The sequence below is a fragment of the Podarcis liolepis genome (genome assembly GCF_965112155.1).
Source record: "Podarcis liolepis genome assembly, chromosome: 6".
In the NCBI taxonomy this organism is placed as follows: Eukaryota; Metazoa; Chordata; class Lepidosauria; order Squamata; family Lacertidae; genus Podarcis; species Podarcis liolepis.
The window spans coordinates 35,506,978-35,522,078 of record NC_139559.1 but is presented as its reverse complement, the minus strand read 5'-3'; the positions used below and the strand labels follow the sequence as shown (position 1 = coordinate 35,522,078).

Below are 15,101 nucleotides of genomic sequence, written 5' to 3'. Positions count from 1 at the left end.
CAGTAACAAAAATTGTTTCACTTCTGTGGTTTGTTTTCTATACAGTTAAACTTTGAGACAGGGGAAGGCTTTCTCTTTAGAGATTTCTTAATTGCCTTTTGTTTGTTTGTTTTGCAACTCTCCATGAAATCCCTATTGTAGACAGGTGTAACTAGATTTTATTAAGGCAGCTGTACCCTCCTATACAGGTTTAAGTTATACTTCTTTTAGCAAAGATATATCTGCTTGATCTTGTAGTCAGCCCTTCAAAATCCACCAGCTAATGTCCTTGCCAAAGCAAAAACAGAAACCTACAAGATAAACAACCAGCCGTGTAGCAATGAATCTGACTTATTTGCCAGATTCGTGTCATAAAATTATAACTGGTTGTGACCTAATGACAAAATAGATTGCTTGATTAAGGACACTAGAACAGCCTGCTGGATCAGAAAAATGGCCCAACTGGCATCCTAGTGTCAGAGTGGCCAACCGGATGCCCCAAAGTAACAACTCTCTCCTCACTTGCGATTCTCAGCACCTGACATTCAGAAGCACTCTGCCTCTAACAGTAGAGGTAGAACAGATTCAGGTAGGTATCCGTGTTGGTCTGACACAGTCGAAGCAAATACAAAAATTGTCCAGTAGCACCTTAGAGACCAACTAAGTTTGTTCTGGGTACAATGGTACCTCAGGTTAAGTACTTAATTTGTTCCGGAGGTCCGTACTTAACCTGAAACTGTTCTTAACCTGAAGCACCACTTTAGCTAATGGGGCCTCCTGCTGCTGCCGTGCCGCCGGAGCACGATTTCTGTTCTCATCCTGAAGCAAAGTTCTTAACCTGAAGCACTATTTCTGGGTTAGCAGAGTCTGTAACCTGAAGCTTATGTAACCTGAGGTACCACTGTATAAGCTTTCCTGTGCATAAACACTTCTTCAGATACCTTCTTCAGATACCCAGTAGAGGTAGAACAGTTAAGCAGCAAAACTCGAGTCAGCTTTTTGTTTCCATTTAAGGTTATTATGAATTTCTTACTTGCCTTAGCATGTCTTTTGTATGCTCTAACATGTTTGGAAAGGGGAGGGGGAAAACCATCTGCTTGAATATGATTATCACTTTGTTCCTAACCAGTTATTGATTGCTTCATATAACAAGGTGCTGTTATTTTTGCCTAATAAGCATGTTGCTTTTGCAACACAAGCAGCAGAGCTGCCTTTGGAAAACCTGTTTGCTGTTACTTCTGTCTGTTTAAAACATTACTAGCTAAATATTGCAACGTCATGATGGTGTGGCAGGTTACTGGATTACAGTAGGATTCAAAATATGAAGCTGGTCATTGCAAGATTTGGTAGAAAGAATAACAGGGCAAGTTATTTTGAGGAAATGTTGCACATATTTCATTACTAACCTGACAGTGGTGTGTGAATTGGCTCCTAATTGTCCACTGAGTTGCTTTGTAGTAAAGGTATGTATCAGACTAACTAAGCCATATTTAAGAGTAGTGAGAACTTATGACTCATGATTAACTTAAGTCCATTATTTCAATTGGTCTACTCTAAGAATGACATAATCTGACATGACATAAAGATTGAAAGTTCAAAGCAGCAAATGTGTATCCTCTTGAGTCTGCTCAAACCAGATTTTTTTAAAAAAAATAATATCACAATTAATGAGAATTTATTTTTGATCTCCTGTCTCCTGTTTTGGTGTAGCACTTCCATTATAGCAATAATAATAGTGCATCTTAAAAAGAGAGGTGCTATAAAATGTAAATAGCAGGTGCTGTTATCAGCTAGCATTGGGGACAAAGCTTTTAGAAAAATCAGGGGAGCAATAGCTACTACTTCATTGATAGATAGGTATGGCTGACTAGCTGGGCCGGAACTTTCTGTTTTAATGGAGATATTGTTCAAACATGCCAGCGTCCATCAACAGTTCACTCATTCTGACAAGATAAACTGCTCGCCATCTTTGTTATCTGGACTGTTTCATAAACTTGCTTTAGGTGCCAACCCTGCTCTCTCACATACTGTGCTTGAGCTGTCAGCACAAGCAACCTGGGTCTCATCTCCTTTCTGGAAGAGAGCCAAAATGCATTAACAAGGTAAAAATAGAAGTCTGCTTTGATTATTGTATGTTTGTAGTTGTTTTAGGAGCGCCAGTTTTAGGCCCGAAGTCTCACTCTTAAGAATCAGCAGGGAAATTGTTCTTGCAATAAAAAACAGCAACTTCATCCCCCTTTGAAAGTTTAGGTTAGAACCTTCCATAAAATGCAAACAATCATGCTGATGTTGACAGAATAAGTTTCTTTTTTATTCAACTTTCAGATTATTCTTATTATTATTAATTTCAGTTCTAAACTGCTTTATATTTTAAAGAAAAAAAATCTCAAGAGTGGTTTGCAACACATTAAAACATCAAATAAAACATTAATGAAGAAAGTAAAATATAAAATTACATTCAGAGCAACATATTAGCAGGAAACGAAAATATTATCTTAAACAGCAATGTTAACAAAAAAAATCTGAAAACATTTCAAAAGAAAACATTACTTAAAGGAAGCCAGTTAGAAAATGCACATTTAAAACAAGAGAATAAACAAGAGAATTAACAAGAGAATAAAATATTATCATAATCATTGAGCATATCTGCTGCTGTTACTGCTAAACCTAACATGGTAGGTGGCAGCTGAGGCTCAATGACTTGGGTCTGCACCAAGATGGTATCTGTCCTCTTCAGCAGTCTCAGCTTTTGTAGCTGGAGTCAGTCAGGGTCTTGTCCCCCTAGGCCAGGTGGGAAAAGGCCTGCAAGGCAGGGAGCAGGTCTCCCAGGACTCACACCAGTAGGTTTCCCAGATATAGTGTCACGGGGATAGTTAACATGGTGTCCACCACACATTTGCTGGACTTCAATTCCCATCGTCCCTGATCATTGGCCACACTAGCAGGGGCATCACCTTGATTACATATGTATTTACCATAATATTCCATGTTACAGTTCTGTCTTTTGTGAATATTGTAAATTCCAGGCAAATCTTGTAAATGTTCAAAAACTTATATGCATCTACCTAATCATGACACTCAGCATTTGTGACATAAAGTGAATAAAACATGTAGCAATTTTTTTACAGTTAAAAATTCATCTTGGCGTGGTTGGCATTCATGTGTAAATGTAAACATTCACCGTATTTTTAGACACTTGCTGTAACATTCAAATAATATCGACTACATAAGATTTAGTAGAAGGGTGTCCACGTTTTCTGAAAGCTTTCAGTTAGGTTATAAGCCTTGCTATAATGAAGTCGCCGTGTCAGCGTTGAATATTTTGATTGGATATGTATGGTTCCCCACCTGTCAACTCTGGTATGGCTTGGATGTTTAAGTTCCTCTTGATTTCTTACAGATGATTGCTTGCATAAAGCTTTACCTACCTCAAAATGGTTTGCCAGAGTGGTGGTGGAATATATATAGAAAGGAGAATTCCCTGGATTCTAAGATCCAGTTTGGGGGCAAGTGTGTTTTGGTGAAAGAACCCCAGCAGAGATTTAAAATCATAAAATACGCAGCAAAATAAAGTGTGGAAATAGAGGCTGTTTGACCTTTAAAACATGCCCTTCCAAGTTCCTTCCAAAGTTTCCCACTTCATAGAATCATAGAATCATAGAGTTGGAATAGACCACAAGGGCCATCGAGTCCAACCCCCTGCCAAGCAGGAAACACCATCAGAGCACTCCTGACATATGGTTGTCAAGCCTCTGCTTAAAGACCTCCAAAGAAGGAGACTCCACCACACTCCTTGGCAGCAAATTCCACTGTCGAACAGCACTTACTGTCAGGAAGTTCTTCCTAATGTTCCCCTAGCATAGAAAAAGATCGCACGTTTGGTAAGTTCATGTGTTACTTAGACTTAAGCATGTTGTTTGTATGAGGCTGGTAATCCTTTTTTTTAAAAAAAATTATATTTATTACTTTTTCAACTTTTTCAACACAACACTACAAACAAACAAAAAAAGAGAAAAAACAATGCAAATACAATACAAAAACGCTACATGAACTAACAAAACAAAACAAAAACCAACAAAAACAATTTAAAAACACCTCAAACATTTTCAATATCTTATATTTCATTCACTTATTTCCAGCGACCTCCTCACATCTCCCTTTTCGTATTCCACTTCTATTAATTGTTTCAGCAATTCCTTTCCATCTTACTCTGTTTTCTATCCTATAATTATCTTAACACATTCTTGCCTTATTTTTCCTTTAATTTTCTATTAATCTATTTATACTTAATTCCTTATAACATTTCTACTAAAGCCATATAACTTCATTCCAACATTTTTCTAACATTCCTTAATTTTACAATATTTCTATAAATAGTCTTTAAACTTTTTCCAATCTTCTTCCACCGACTCTTCTCCCTGGTCTTGGATCTTGCCAGTCATTTCCGCCAATTCCACATAGTCCATCAACTTCGTCTGCCATTGTCCAACATTTCAGTGTTTTCAAGAAGCAGCCATTCTCTCAACCAGCAAAAAGCAGATGGTTCACAACGAAATTTAAAGGTCTGGCAGGGCAGGTCCACCTCCTTCTTTGGCATCCATCAATATCTTAAGTTTTACTCGAGGCTTCCTGCCCTGCCAAACAACTCTAAAAACATCCCTCTGCCACCTCCTGAAACAATCCATCCCATCCAAAGCTTGCAATGTTTGAAACAAAAACAACATCCCCAGCAACACAGCAGCCCTCATCCCCACCAAAGTAACTCGGCCCAACAGTAACAACTTCTGATTTGTCCATATTTCCAAATCCCCCTTCTCTTCAATCCAACATCCTTCACAGTTATCCTTAAACAGATTCACATTTTTGGCAGTCATACTAACCCCCAAATACCTCTCTTTCTCAATGATGTCGCCTCCTGAAACTCTGTCAAGCTTTCCTTTTCCAGTTCAGATAGGGCTCTGGTCCTCAAATTCATCTGTTCTTCTTTAAGTTCAATCATAACGAATGTCAGCATATGTTCATCAGTTTGTATGGATGGGACTCTCCTCTCCAGTTGAATTGCTTTAAATTCAGCAGCAAGGGTTTTTCCCCTTACTTCATCTGCAGTTTGCCGTATCAGAGTAGATTCCTGTGTCAGTTTCTGGGTGGTTTCTGAATTGGTATTCACCTTTTGTCCCAAGTTATTTAAACTTTCTACGATTAAGTCAATTTCAATTTTTGCAGCATCCATTTTCACATTTATCACATCTGTTTTCTTGTGAAGTTGTTCCAGTGAATCGTTTATTTTCAATAATGCAGCCACTAAGGCCTCTTCTGTCGACATCCCAGCTGTTTTTTCCTTTCCGTTTGCCATAACACTTAAGAGATTCAAGGTCAATTCCAAAGTCTCACACTTTTTTATCTTGCAGCTGGAAATTCCCCTAGCCCAGCTCCTGTAAAGTAACCAATTTCAAAAGCTTCCACTAGGGGAAAACAGTTTCTATTTGTATCGGTCAGTATGTCCTCTTTTAAACACAGTTTCAATAATCCAAAGTTAGTTTCAATTTTCAGTTACTTTCCTCCTTTTTTTTGAAAACAACCGGAGACAGTAGAAACAATGTATTCTCTTGTTCAGCTACCTGTCAATGAACGTTCTAAACGCTGTCAATGGACGTTCCAAAAAACATCAATCCTGCTAGCAGTCCGTTTCCAGGGTCAGCGCAGCGGTATTTTAACTCTCTTAACTCTCTCCTACAGGCATATTCAGTCCACCACTTCCCCCCTCTTCTCCTGTCTCCAAAAGGGGGGGGGGGTTAGTTCTTTACCGATGGAAATTTAGTTTTTTATAAAAGACTTTCCAAGACTTTGCTCCTTGCTTCAGTTTATCTACAAAAGGGGGAGGCGGACTTCCTGTATTGAACCTCCCCGTTTCGATGCCAGATTAGACGTTTAAAAATCCAATTCTTCCCAATTCAGCTCTACTCACGGGTAATTACTTTAGAGTCAAATTGTCCACAGGAAAAAGTCAGTGCTCTCTGACAACAGCTATGCGGTTTTGCTCCGTGGAAGAAGCAGACGATTCGAAGCACCGCGCCACTCACCCCACATTGCTCCAGATCCCCGAAACCGGGTTTCCCCGCGAGTAGGGGAGGCGCAAAAGGTGCCCGCTGAATCCCACGTTCACAGGCTTCTCCCGCCTGTGATTTTTACGGGTCTCCGCCTTCACCGTGGCGGTACAGACCCAAATTCCCACGGGGCAAATTCCTCCCGATCAGAGGAATTCAGCCATTGCCGGAGGCACCAACCCGGAAGTCCTTGTATGAGGCTGGTAATCCTACATAAATTATGTCTCATAATTATATCTGATATAATATTTTGACATGTGTGATATAAAACAAATGGCCAGCCATATGAAGTATCAAAGTACAGGCCCACAACAACTTTATCATGTAAGGAACTGCTTGTTTGAATTGACTCTGGTATTGGGTTATTTTAATTTATATTTTGTTAATTAAATAAAAATAGTCTAGTGTGCCTTCAACAGTTTCTGCCCACAAATATTTAAATAATCAGTTGAGACTATTGTTCATAGTAACTTGAAGATGTAGCTTACTACTTTTGATACATAGTATCAGTCAGTTTGTCAATTCCTGCTATTTCCTAAACTTTGATTAGTCACTTTCTATTGTTGAGCCCATTCACCTCTTGTTCAAGCAATACATTCTGGAGTAATATCATAATTATAAGTAGTATTTCTGAATTATCTCAGGTTCTTCTTTAACCAGGTCTTTGACAGATTGATATTCTACAGCCTTTTAAATGTGTTTGTGGGAGGGGTTATTATTTTGTTGTTTTTGTTTTAACTATTTATTTGTGCCTTTGCATTGTATTTTTATCTTATGAACTGCCCTGTGACCTTCTAATGACAGCTCCATCAAATGTGTTTCTGTACTTAAAAATTTCTACCTGTGTTCACTTCAGTTATACTGTAATAGTATTTTATTTTATTGCTTCTTTCATCGAAGCTGATATTGAAAAATGTGAGAGATTATATCCCTATAGTCAAATCTGAAATATTTTGTTGTAAATCCTGATTCTACTGTAAGTCAGGTGACTTATTTTGCAAGTCAGGTGACTTATTTTTTAAAGCATTGTATATAATTGAGACTATATTCTTTACATTCCTCCCACACTTATGTCTTGCAGTATGTTAAAAGGTCTTAGTTAATTCAGAATTTCTAGTATGTTGACTGCTTAATAGTATTTGATAATATAATATTGCTAATTTAAACCTTTTCTAAGTAATACATGTGTTATCTTGGCAAATCTTGAGAAATTAGGCTTTTTCTCAATAGGTTTGTTTAATTATTCCCCCATTTTGGCTTATTTTGTGTTTATCTCAAAACTTTAGCAGTTGATTTGGAGCTGGCATTTGTCTCAAATACATTTTACATTTAATTTCTTCAATCCATTTTAAAGCTGACATAGGGAGTGCAATAGATGCTTGTTCAAACTAATAGCAAACATTGGTTTTCTATTCAGTAATTGGTAATTTATCCAGGTGTCACCTGTCCAATTGGGATATCACAAGCAATCTGGATTCATTTCTAAAACATCTAGAACATCTAAAACATACTAGGGGAAAACCATGTTCTATCTAAGCAGTCTATTCAGTCAGTTGTCTAAAAGAACCAAGAGTGCCATGATCCATGTTTTCAGTGTAGATTAGTTTGCCCAATTTTATATCTTTTAACCAAACTATCATACTTTTAAAATAAAAAAATTCCTTCCAGTAGCACCTTAAAGACCAACTAAGTTAGTTCTTGGTATGAGCTTTCGTGTGCATGCACACTTCTTCAGATACACTCACGAAAGCTCATACCAAGAACTAACTTACCGTATTTTTTGCACCATAACACTCACTTTTTTCCTCCTAGAAAGTAAGGGGAAATGTCTGTGCGTGTTATGGAGGAAATGCCTACGGGTGGCATGCCTACGGATTTTCCTCTTCTAAAAACTACGTGCGTGTTATGGTCGGGTGCGTGTTATAGAGCGAAAAATACGGTAGTTGGTCTTTAAGGTGCTACTGGAAGGAATTTTTTTATTTTGACTATGGCAGACCAACACGGCTACCTATCTACTACTGGTATCATACTTTTAGTCAGAATATTTAAAGCACATTCTGCCCCCTGGCCCCCTTTTAATGAGCATTTCCAGTATATTAGGACTTTGCACTACTAGTTTGAAGTACAAATTGGCATGTGGTAGTTGCTCAGGACTAGATAACTTGGATGAATTTTTGAATGAATGAATTAAAAGCTGCAGATGCAAGATGTGAAGATTCTCTGTCTCTTTGATGTAACGTTAGATTGTATGTAATCAATTTGCAAATACAGTGGTATCTCAGGTTACAGATGCTTCAGGTTACAGACGCTTCAGGTTGCAGACTCCACTAACCCAGAAATAGTACCTCGGGTTAAGAACTTTACTTCAGGATGAGAAAAGAAATCGTGCGGTGGCGGCAATGGGAGGCCGCATTAGCTAAAGTGGTACCTCAGGTTAAGAACAGTTTCAGGTTAAGAATGGACCTCCAGAACGAATTAAGTTCTTAACCCGAGGCACCACTGTACCTCTAGCATCATTGAAGTTTTATAAATTTAGTTTTATACTGTCTGAACTATTTATAATCTTGCAATTTTCATTTTCCATCCTCAGGGATTTGAGTCATTTATTATCTTCTAACTGGAGCATTGATTCATCGGGTCAAACACTACAAGAAGTGTAAGTTCTTCTAGCTATATTGTAATACGCCATGGGTTTGTTTTGGTGGTAGGCATAGTAATGTAATTTCCATCAGCAAACAGCTGAGCTGTCGTAATATTTCAGGGGGACAGAACAGGCAGAGGTTTAGGAAAGGAGAAATAGAAAAAATGGGCTAAGCAGAGAGGGATGGCCAGCCTGGTGCCCTCAGTTGTTGCTAGACTCCCAACTCCCATCAGCCCCAGCCAGTAGGTCCAGTGGTCAGTGCCGATGAGAGTTGTAGTCCTGACAATATCTTGAGGGCACCAGTTGCTTGTCTTTTTGACAGTAAGGTTGGCTCAGGGAACAGCCCAGAGGGAGGGTCCCAGGAAGGGAAGCTGATTAGAAGATGTAAATGTGGCAGGAACTATAGAAGGTTGTCATTTGAATACTGATATTAATCGACCAGCATAATTTATGGCTGTATACCTCTAGTCATTATAAATGCTTTAGACTGAAGTTGAATAGTGTAGATTTCAACACATTACATGTATTTTTTCATAAGCAAGTTCCATTGCCTTCAGTGGGTTTACTTCCAGGTCAGCATATGTAGATTTGCAGCCTGGAGTGCAGTGGTGATTTTTTAAATCTTTAATCCTAAATGTTGTGTCTTACTTCTGTGAACTTGGCAGGCTACAGTTAGTTGGGAGTGTGCACTATTTGTTGCACTTCCATTGCTTAATTTCTGGTTATTAGGATAGAAATAGTAGTGCTGTGTTGCTGGGAATTTTGTTAATTTTGACTTCAAGATTTAGCAATGATTTCGACTCCCAAATATTTGCATGCTCAAGCCTCTTCAGAAAACAGTAGAGATACTATATTTAGGAACATCAGGAGATTTTAGGTGTCAACAGCTCCTGGGATGCCCATCAGGGAAGGCAAATCTATAATCTAAATTCAAATAGTTATATTTTAATCTTCAGAATCTTTTATATGAACATCATATCTTTACTTTTCATTGATAAGGTATATCAGGGTCAGTTTTCTTTGCCCAGCCATGATGATTGAAATTCTTGGTTTTGCTAATTTAAGTAAAACAGTTATGTGCTCTGAATTGCTTAGCTTTCCAGATTTCTAATTATGTTCATAGTTGAGGAATATGCTAGCTTTGTGTTTTGCAGGTGTCAAACCAGCGTGAAAGGGTTGTGATGATATTTAAATACATACAGTGTTTAGGTTACCCTTTGTCTTTATTGACCATCTATATATTCAAAGTGCCAGTAAAGGAATCTCTCTTTCAGAAAAATGAATTACAATGAGCTAACTGACATTCCGTACTTTGGTGAATTGACTTCTAATATCACACAACTCTCACTGTAAGTAAATATTTATGGGTTTTTAAAATCTGCAGTTGAGCATGAACAGTGCACAAACATTGACTGGTGGGAACATTGTTAAAGGAAATTGAAGCATGCACTTGAGGATTTTTTAATGTTTGATGTTTTGTTCATGTTTTTATATAGCCTGTAAGTTGCCCAGATTGGCTGGGTATGGGCAGGGTATTATTATTATTATTATTCAGTGTAAATCTATGTTTGAAGTATTGTATGTCTTTACATTACAAAACACCAGTTAATAGCAGAATAGTGTCCATAATCTTTCTAACTTGCCCATCTGATTACTCTGACTTTTGTTACATTGTGCCCCTGGACAGTGGGCTGTTCAGTTAAGTTGTTCTGGAATCATAATTCCCAAAGAGAAATGTTCTATCCCTTGATGCTTTGCTGTAAACCCAACCTTACACTCATACTAAGAGAATGAGGTTCAGTTTTCAACTGGCTGCTTAAACCAGATTCCTACAGGCATCAAAATAACTTCTGTGTGTTGCATTGGAGACACATTGCATTAGCCTAAAATATTTTAAATTTTGCTGCTGAACTTCAGGAACGGTCTAGCACTTTTCTTTCTATTTTTAGAGTGCATAATACAATCTCAGAGATTGCCCCTGATCAGCTACAGCATTACATTTCCTTGGAGAACCTTGACCTCAGCTCTAACCTAATCTCTGAAATCAAAGCCTCTTCATTCCCACGGATGCAGCTGAAGTATCTGTAAGTAGGAGGAGGTTGCTAACCTGCTATGTTGAAAGCACATACTTTAACATCTGTATATCCATCTTCAACACCTTTCCCAAAGGATTCAAGAACTAGCATGGAATGCTGTGCAACAGAATTCTTTTCTGTTTCACCTTCACATAACTTCTCAACAGCAGAATGATTTCTGAGACAAAGTTATAAATCTGTTCTGATTACTAATGTGGTCAGGAAATGCTATAGTTTCATAATTCAAGGTCTTGTAACCGAGTCCCTCTGGATTGCAGGAACATGCAGTTCAGTTTGTTGGAGGGGGCAAGGAGGATGAACATGATAAATGTTTATATAATTGTTCATGGTGTGGATTACTCAACTGAAATTGATTTACACTTGATCAGGGGTTGCCAATGTTTTCTGATGAGTGGGCTCATTTTGAATTTTGAGAGAGGGCACCAGTTACAAAATGGCTGCCATGGAGGCAGCATGGCATAACACAAAATGGCTGCTGCGTGGAGTGTGGCATGACACAAAATTAGAGACGACCAACCTCAATAACCTCATTCTTACCCTGGGAAGTCAGCTATGTCCTGCTGGTGCTGATTATGGAGATCACACACAAACACAGATGCTATTTCTGTCTAATAACAACAGGGAACATTCCTCAGCACCAGGAAAAATATACAGTGTAGCCATACCACTCCAGTTTCATGGAAATCACTTGTAAGGTGCCTGCACATTTTGCTCCAAAACTACTTTATAGGAGGACTGGAGACTTACTTTTTTTTTTAATGGAAGCTGAGGCATCTGCTCAGGGGCACCACTGGAAGCTTTCATGGGTGGCATGACACCCACAGGTGCTAGGTTGGTAACTCCACACTAGATTCAAATAGACATAAAGAAGTGGAAATTAGTTCTCCCCAGGAGGCATTGATGACCACCAACTTGAATGGCCTTAAAATAGTATTAGACACATTCATGGAGAAGAGGGCAGCAGTGTTCCCAGATACCAGTTGCTGGAAACCAAGGGAGGGGAGAGTGCTCATCTGCTCACTGGTTTCTTACAGGAATTAAGTTGGCTACTGTGATAACAGGATGCTAGAATAGATGGGCCCTTGGCCTGATCTAGCAGGCTGCTCTTATATTCTTATGTACATAATTGTCCTTGATTAGCTCTTGACTGTAGCCACTCAGGATCAGTGAAATAACCTACAATAAACTTTCTCCTTTTTGAAACTGGGCTTCCTCGAGGGAAGGAATAGCAGCTCCTTTGAAATTATTGTGTAGTTTGTCAAGCAGGATTCAATGATATGAAGCTATGTGTTCCTTTTGACTGTGCTTTCAGGAATCTGAGCAACAACAGAATCACTACTCTGGAAGCAGGCTGTTTCGATAACTTAACCAGCTTCTTAATCGTTTTGAAACTAAACAGAAACAGAATAAGCATGATTCCACTGAAGACCTTCAGGTTGCCTCATGTACAGTTATTGTAAGTGATTGTACCCTATAATCAGTTCTGAACCTTCATGCTGAATAGGCCAAGCATTGTTAGCAACAGCACTTAGGGTGTGGGTTTCCCCTGTGCTTCACTCACTGTATTGGAACAGGTCAGGAGGAGTGCTAGGTCACCAATGGTGTCCACCTTGCAGGTGCAGGCGCATCTGCAGGGTTGCCACGGCTGCTGCCAACCAGAGTTGGCAGGATGGGAACAATTCATTCTGCCCCACCCTGCCAACTGGCTGGGAGGGCACTGCTACCACGCCACCCTCCTCATTTGCTACTGCTAATCGCTATCAAAAAGATGTGAGATTAAATATATCTTTGCATTTTATGTGCACATTTTTTAAAGAATGAAAGTGGGATAATCATCACTGCAGGAGGTGGGGAGGGTAAGTTCAAGCAATTCCTTCCGTTCTGTGGTCCGGATGTGTATTGCTCCTACAAAACTGCAGAGAATTGGTAGGGAAATTCATACTGATAATCAGTGAATCCATGTTGCATGATTTTGCAACTAAGTTCTTGCTCACTTGCATTTGATTTTTTTGCAGTTGTGCTACTTCCCTTTTGAATGGCTAAATGACATCCTCATAGATCAGAATCTTAATAGTACTACTAGTGTTTTTGTGAGACAAGAAGCATAGAGCAAATAAAGATTATACTTTGATTTCAACCAACTAACATTTATAATACTATTATTTAGGGAACTTAAAAGAAACCGAATTAAAACAATAGAGAGCCTTACCTTCCAAGGCTTGGACTCCTTAAAATCATTAAAAATGCAGCGGAATGGAATTAACAAGCTAATGGATGGTGCCTTCTTTGGACTGGATAACATGGAAGAATTGTAAGTACACATTGTTATGGTCTCTTCATAAGAAGGCCTGGAGGATTGTACTTGATAATCAACAAACTTAGGACTGGATTTAACTAACCGGTCCTGCTAGCAGAAGCCCATGCAAGGACATCCACTTGCACAATGGGTCTCTTCCCCGCTCTCCTTCCTCCTCATTGTTTTAGGATGAATGTATGGGAGAACTTCCAGAACTGGGAGGGTACAGAGAAGGAAGATCATTCTATCAGACAAGCCATCTCCTGAGCACTATGCTGAATTACTGGCATGTCTTCTGATTGAGTTGATTACTTCTCAGTTATGTTCCTTCATAGGACAAAACACATTGTTACGATGTCTTCGTAGTGTTAAAGTGGTCACCACTTTTTTAACTTTAGAAGAAGCAAAGCAGAACGATAAGTGGATGCCTCTAGAGATTTGAACAGTCTCCCAGGGTTGAGTAGTTTGGACCAAGCTGGCTAACTGGTTTTGGTAGAGAGTGTAATCATCACATTTAACAGTTTGTTCCCTATTGTGTAACTTCTAGATTTCCATAGAATGGTGGCAGGTCATGTTCTCCCAAATAATAGAATCATAAACGGAATTGAGTTACTGAATTCATCAGCTAACCCTGTTTCTGCCTCACTAGGCCACTTTCCCCATGTCTCTTGCTTCCTAGTTAACCATTTTATTTCACTGCACTCTCGGATTTTTACTTGTGTGTTGAGGACTATTATGAAGCTTAGTATTTGTAAATCACTCTGCATGTGTCCTCAGTAAAGTGGTAGAAAAGTATAGTGCTCACATAAAACATTTGCTTTTGCTTCTACAGAGAACTGGAACAGAATAACCTGACCGACATAAACAAGGGTTGGCTGTATGGTTTGAAGGCATTACAGCAGCTCTATATCAGCCAGAATGCCATTAACAGGATCAGTCCTGATGCGTGGGAGTTCTGCCAAAGGCTTTCTGAACTGTAAGAACTATGATTTGATTCCTTGGGGCTTTTTTCTGATGTTAACCGGAGTAAAATCAGCAACAAAAATGATCTTCCTTTAGTTTCTGCATGGAAAGTTGCTTAATTTCTCCAACAAAAAGGTCTCATTCTTCTTAAATAGTTTCGTGATGTCATTGCACTTCTACTTTTTTATCTATTTAAATTTTTCTCTCCATTGTGTTACATTTCAGCGATCTATCTTACAACCAGCTGACCCGCCTAGATGAATCTGCTTTTGTTGGACTGAGTTTATTGGAGAGATTAAATCTGAGTGACAACAGAGTCAGTCATATCGCAGATGGTGTCTTTAAAGGACTTTCAAATCTGCAGTCTTTGTAAGTGCGTAAAACAGATAAATAAAGTAGACATTTATTATGAAGAGTATAGCTATTCACTGTGATAAGTAAAAACCCAATGAAAAGTAGCAGATTTTAAATTAAAAAATGAATGCAAATGTTAAATGTTGGTTCATTTAGCACATGCCTAAATAGTCACAGTCTTCAGAAAAGCTTATGTAAGCAGTTATAGTCTCTTAATCTTAATACAAACTTTAAATGATCCAGTTAAAACTAATCTTTTAGACTTACAATAGCATGAAAAAGAGCAGCAGTTTAATTAGTGGATTTTGTTAGAATCTAAGGAGGTGTCAGGCAGCTGACCCACAGGCTTTTTGGTTCAGGGTCGCTGGCTCTTTAGACAATGGGGTGAAAATGTTTAACAGGGCTCCAAGCATTAATGCCTAACCAGGCATGAACAGCAAACTCAGCTGGCCCACACAATAAGGGCCTGCTTTGAGTTTCTTAGGTTCTTCAAAAGAACTTGCCATGCTTCAAAGTGGGATGGAAATGTGGGAATTTTAACAGCCAGGAAAATTCTCATAAAATTGAATATATTCTATTTTTATTGCTTTACCACTTCAAGGACCTAGTTCCAGGCAGAAAAGTGGGCTATAGAAGATTTTTTATGCAGTACAGTCATACCTCGGGAT

The 15,101-nt window shown here is 38.7% G+C and overlaps 1 protein-coding gene across 1 annotated transcript in view; it reads left to right on the top strand.

The window, feature by feature from the left end:
* Positions 1-15,101, top strand: part of LRIG2 (leucine rich repeats and immunoglobulin like domains 2) — a 48,690-nt gene that overhangs the window by 14,096 nt on the left and 19,493 nt on the right. The window contains exons 2-8 of the mRNA XM_083508832.1: positions 8,674-8,739; positions 9,999-10,073; positions 10,674-10,808; positions 12,133-12,276; positions 12,988-13,131; positions 13,949-14,092; positions 14,305-14,448. Coding sequence (XP_083364958.1) covers positions 8,674-8,739; positions 9,999-10,073; positions 10,674-10,808; positions 12,133-12,276; positions 12,988-13,131; positions 13,949-14,092; positions 14,305-14,448 — 852 coding nt within the window. The remainder of the gene's footprint in view (positions 1-8,673; positions 8,740-9,998; positions 10,074-10,673; positions 10,809-12,132; positions 12,277-12,987; positions 13,132-13,948; positions 14,093-14,304; positions 14,449-15,101) is intronic.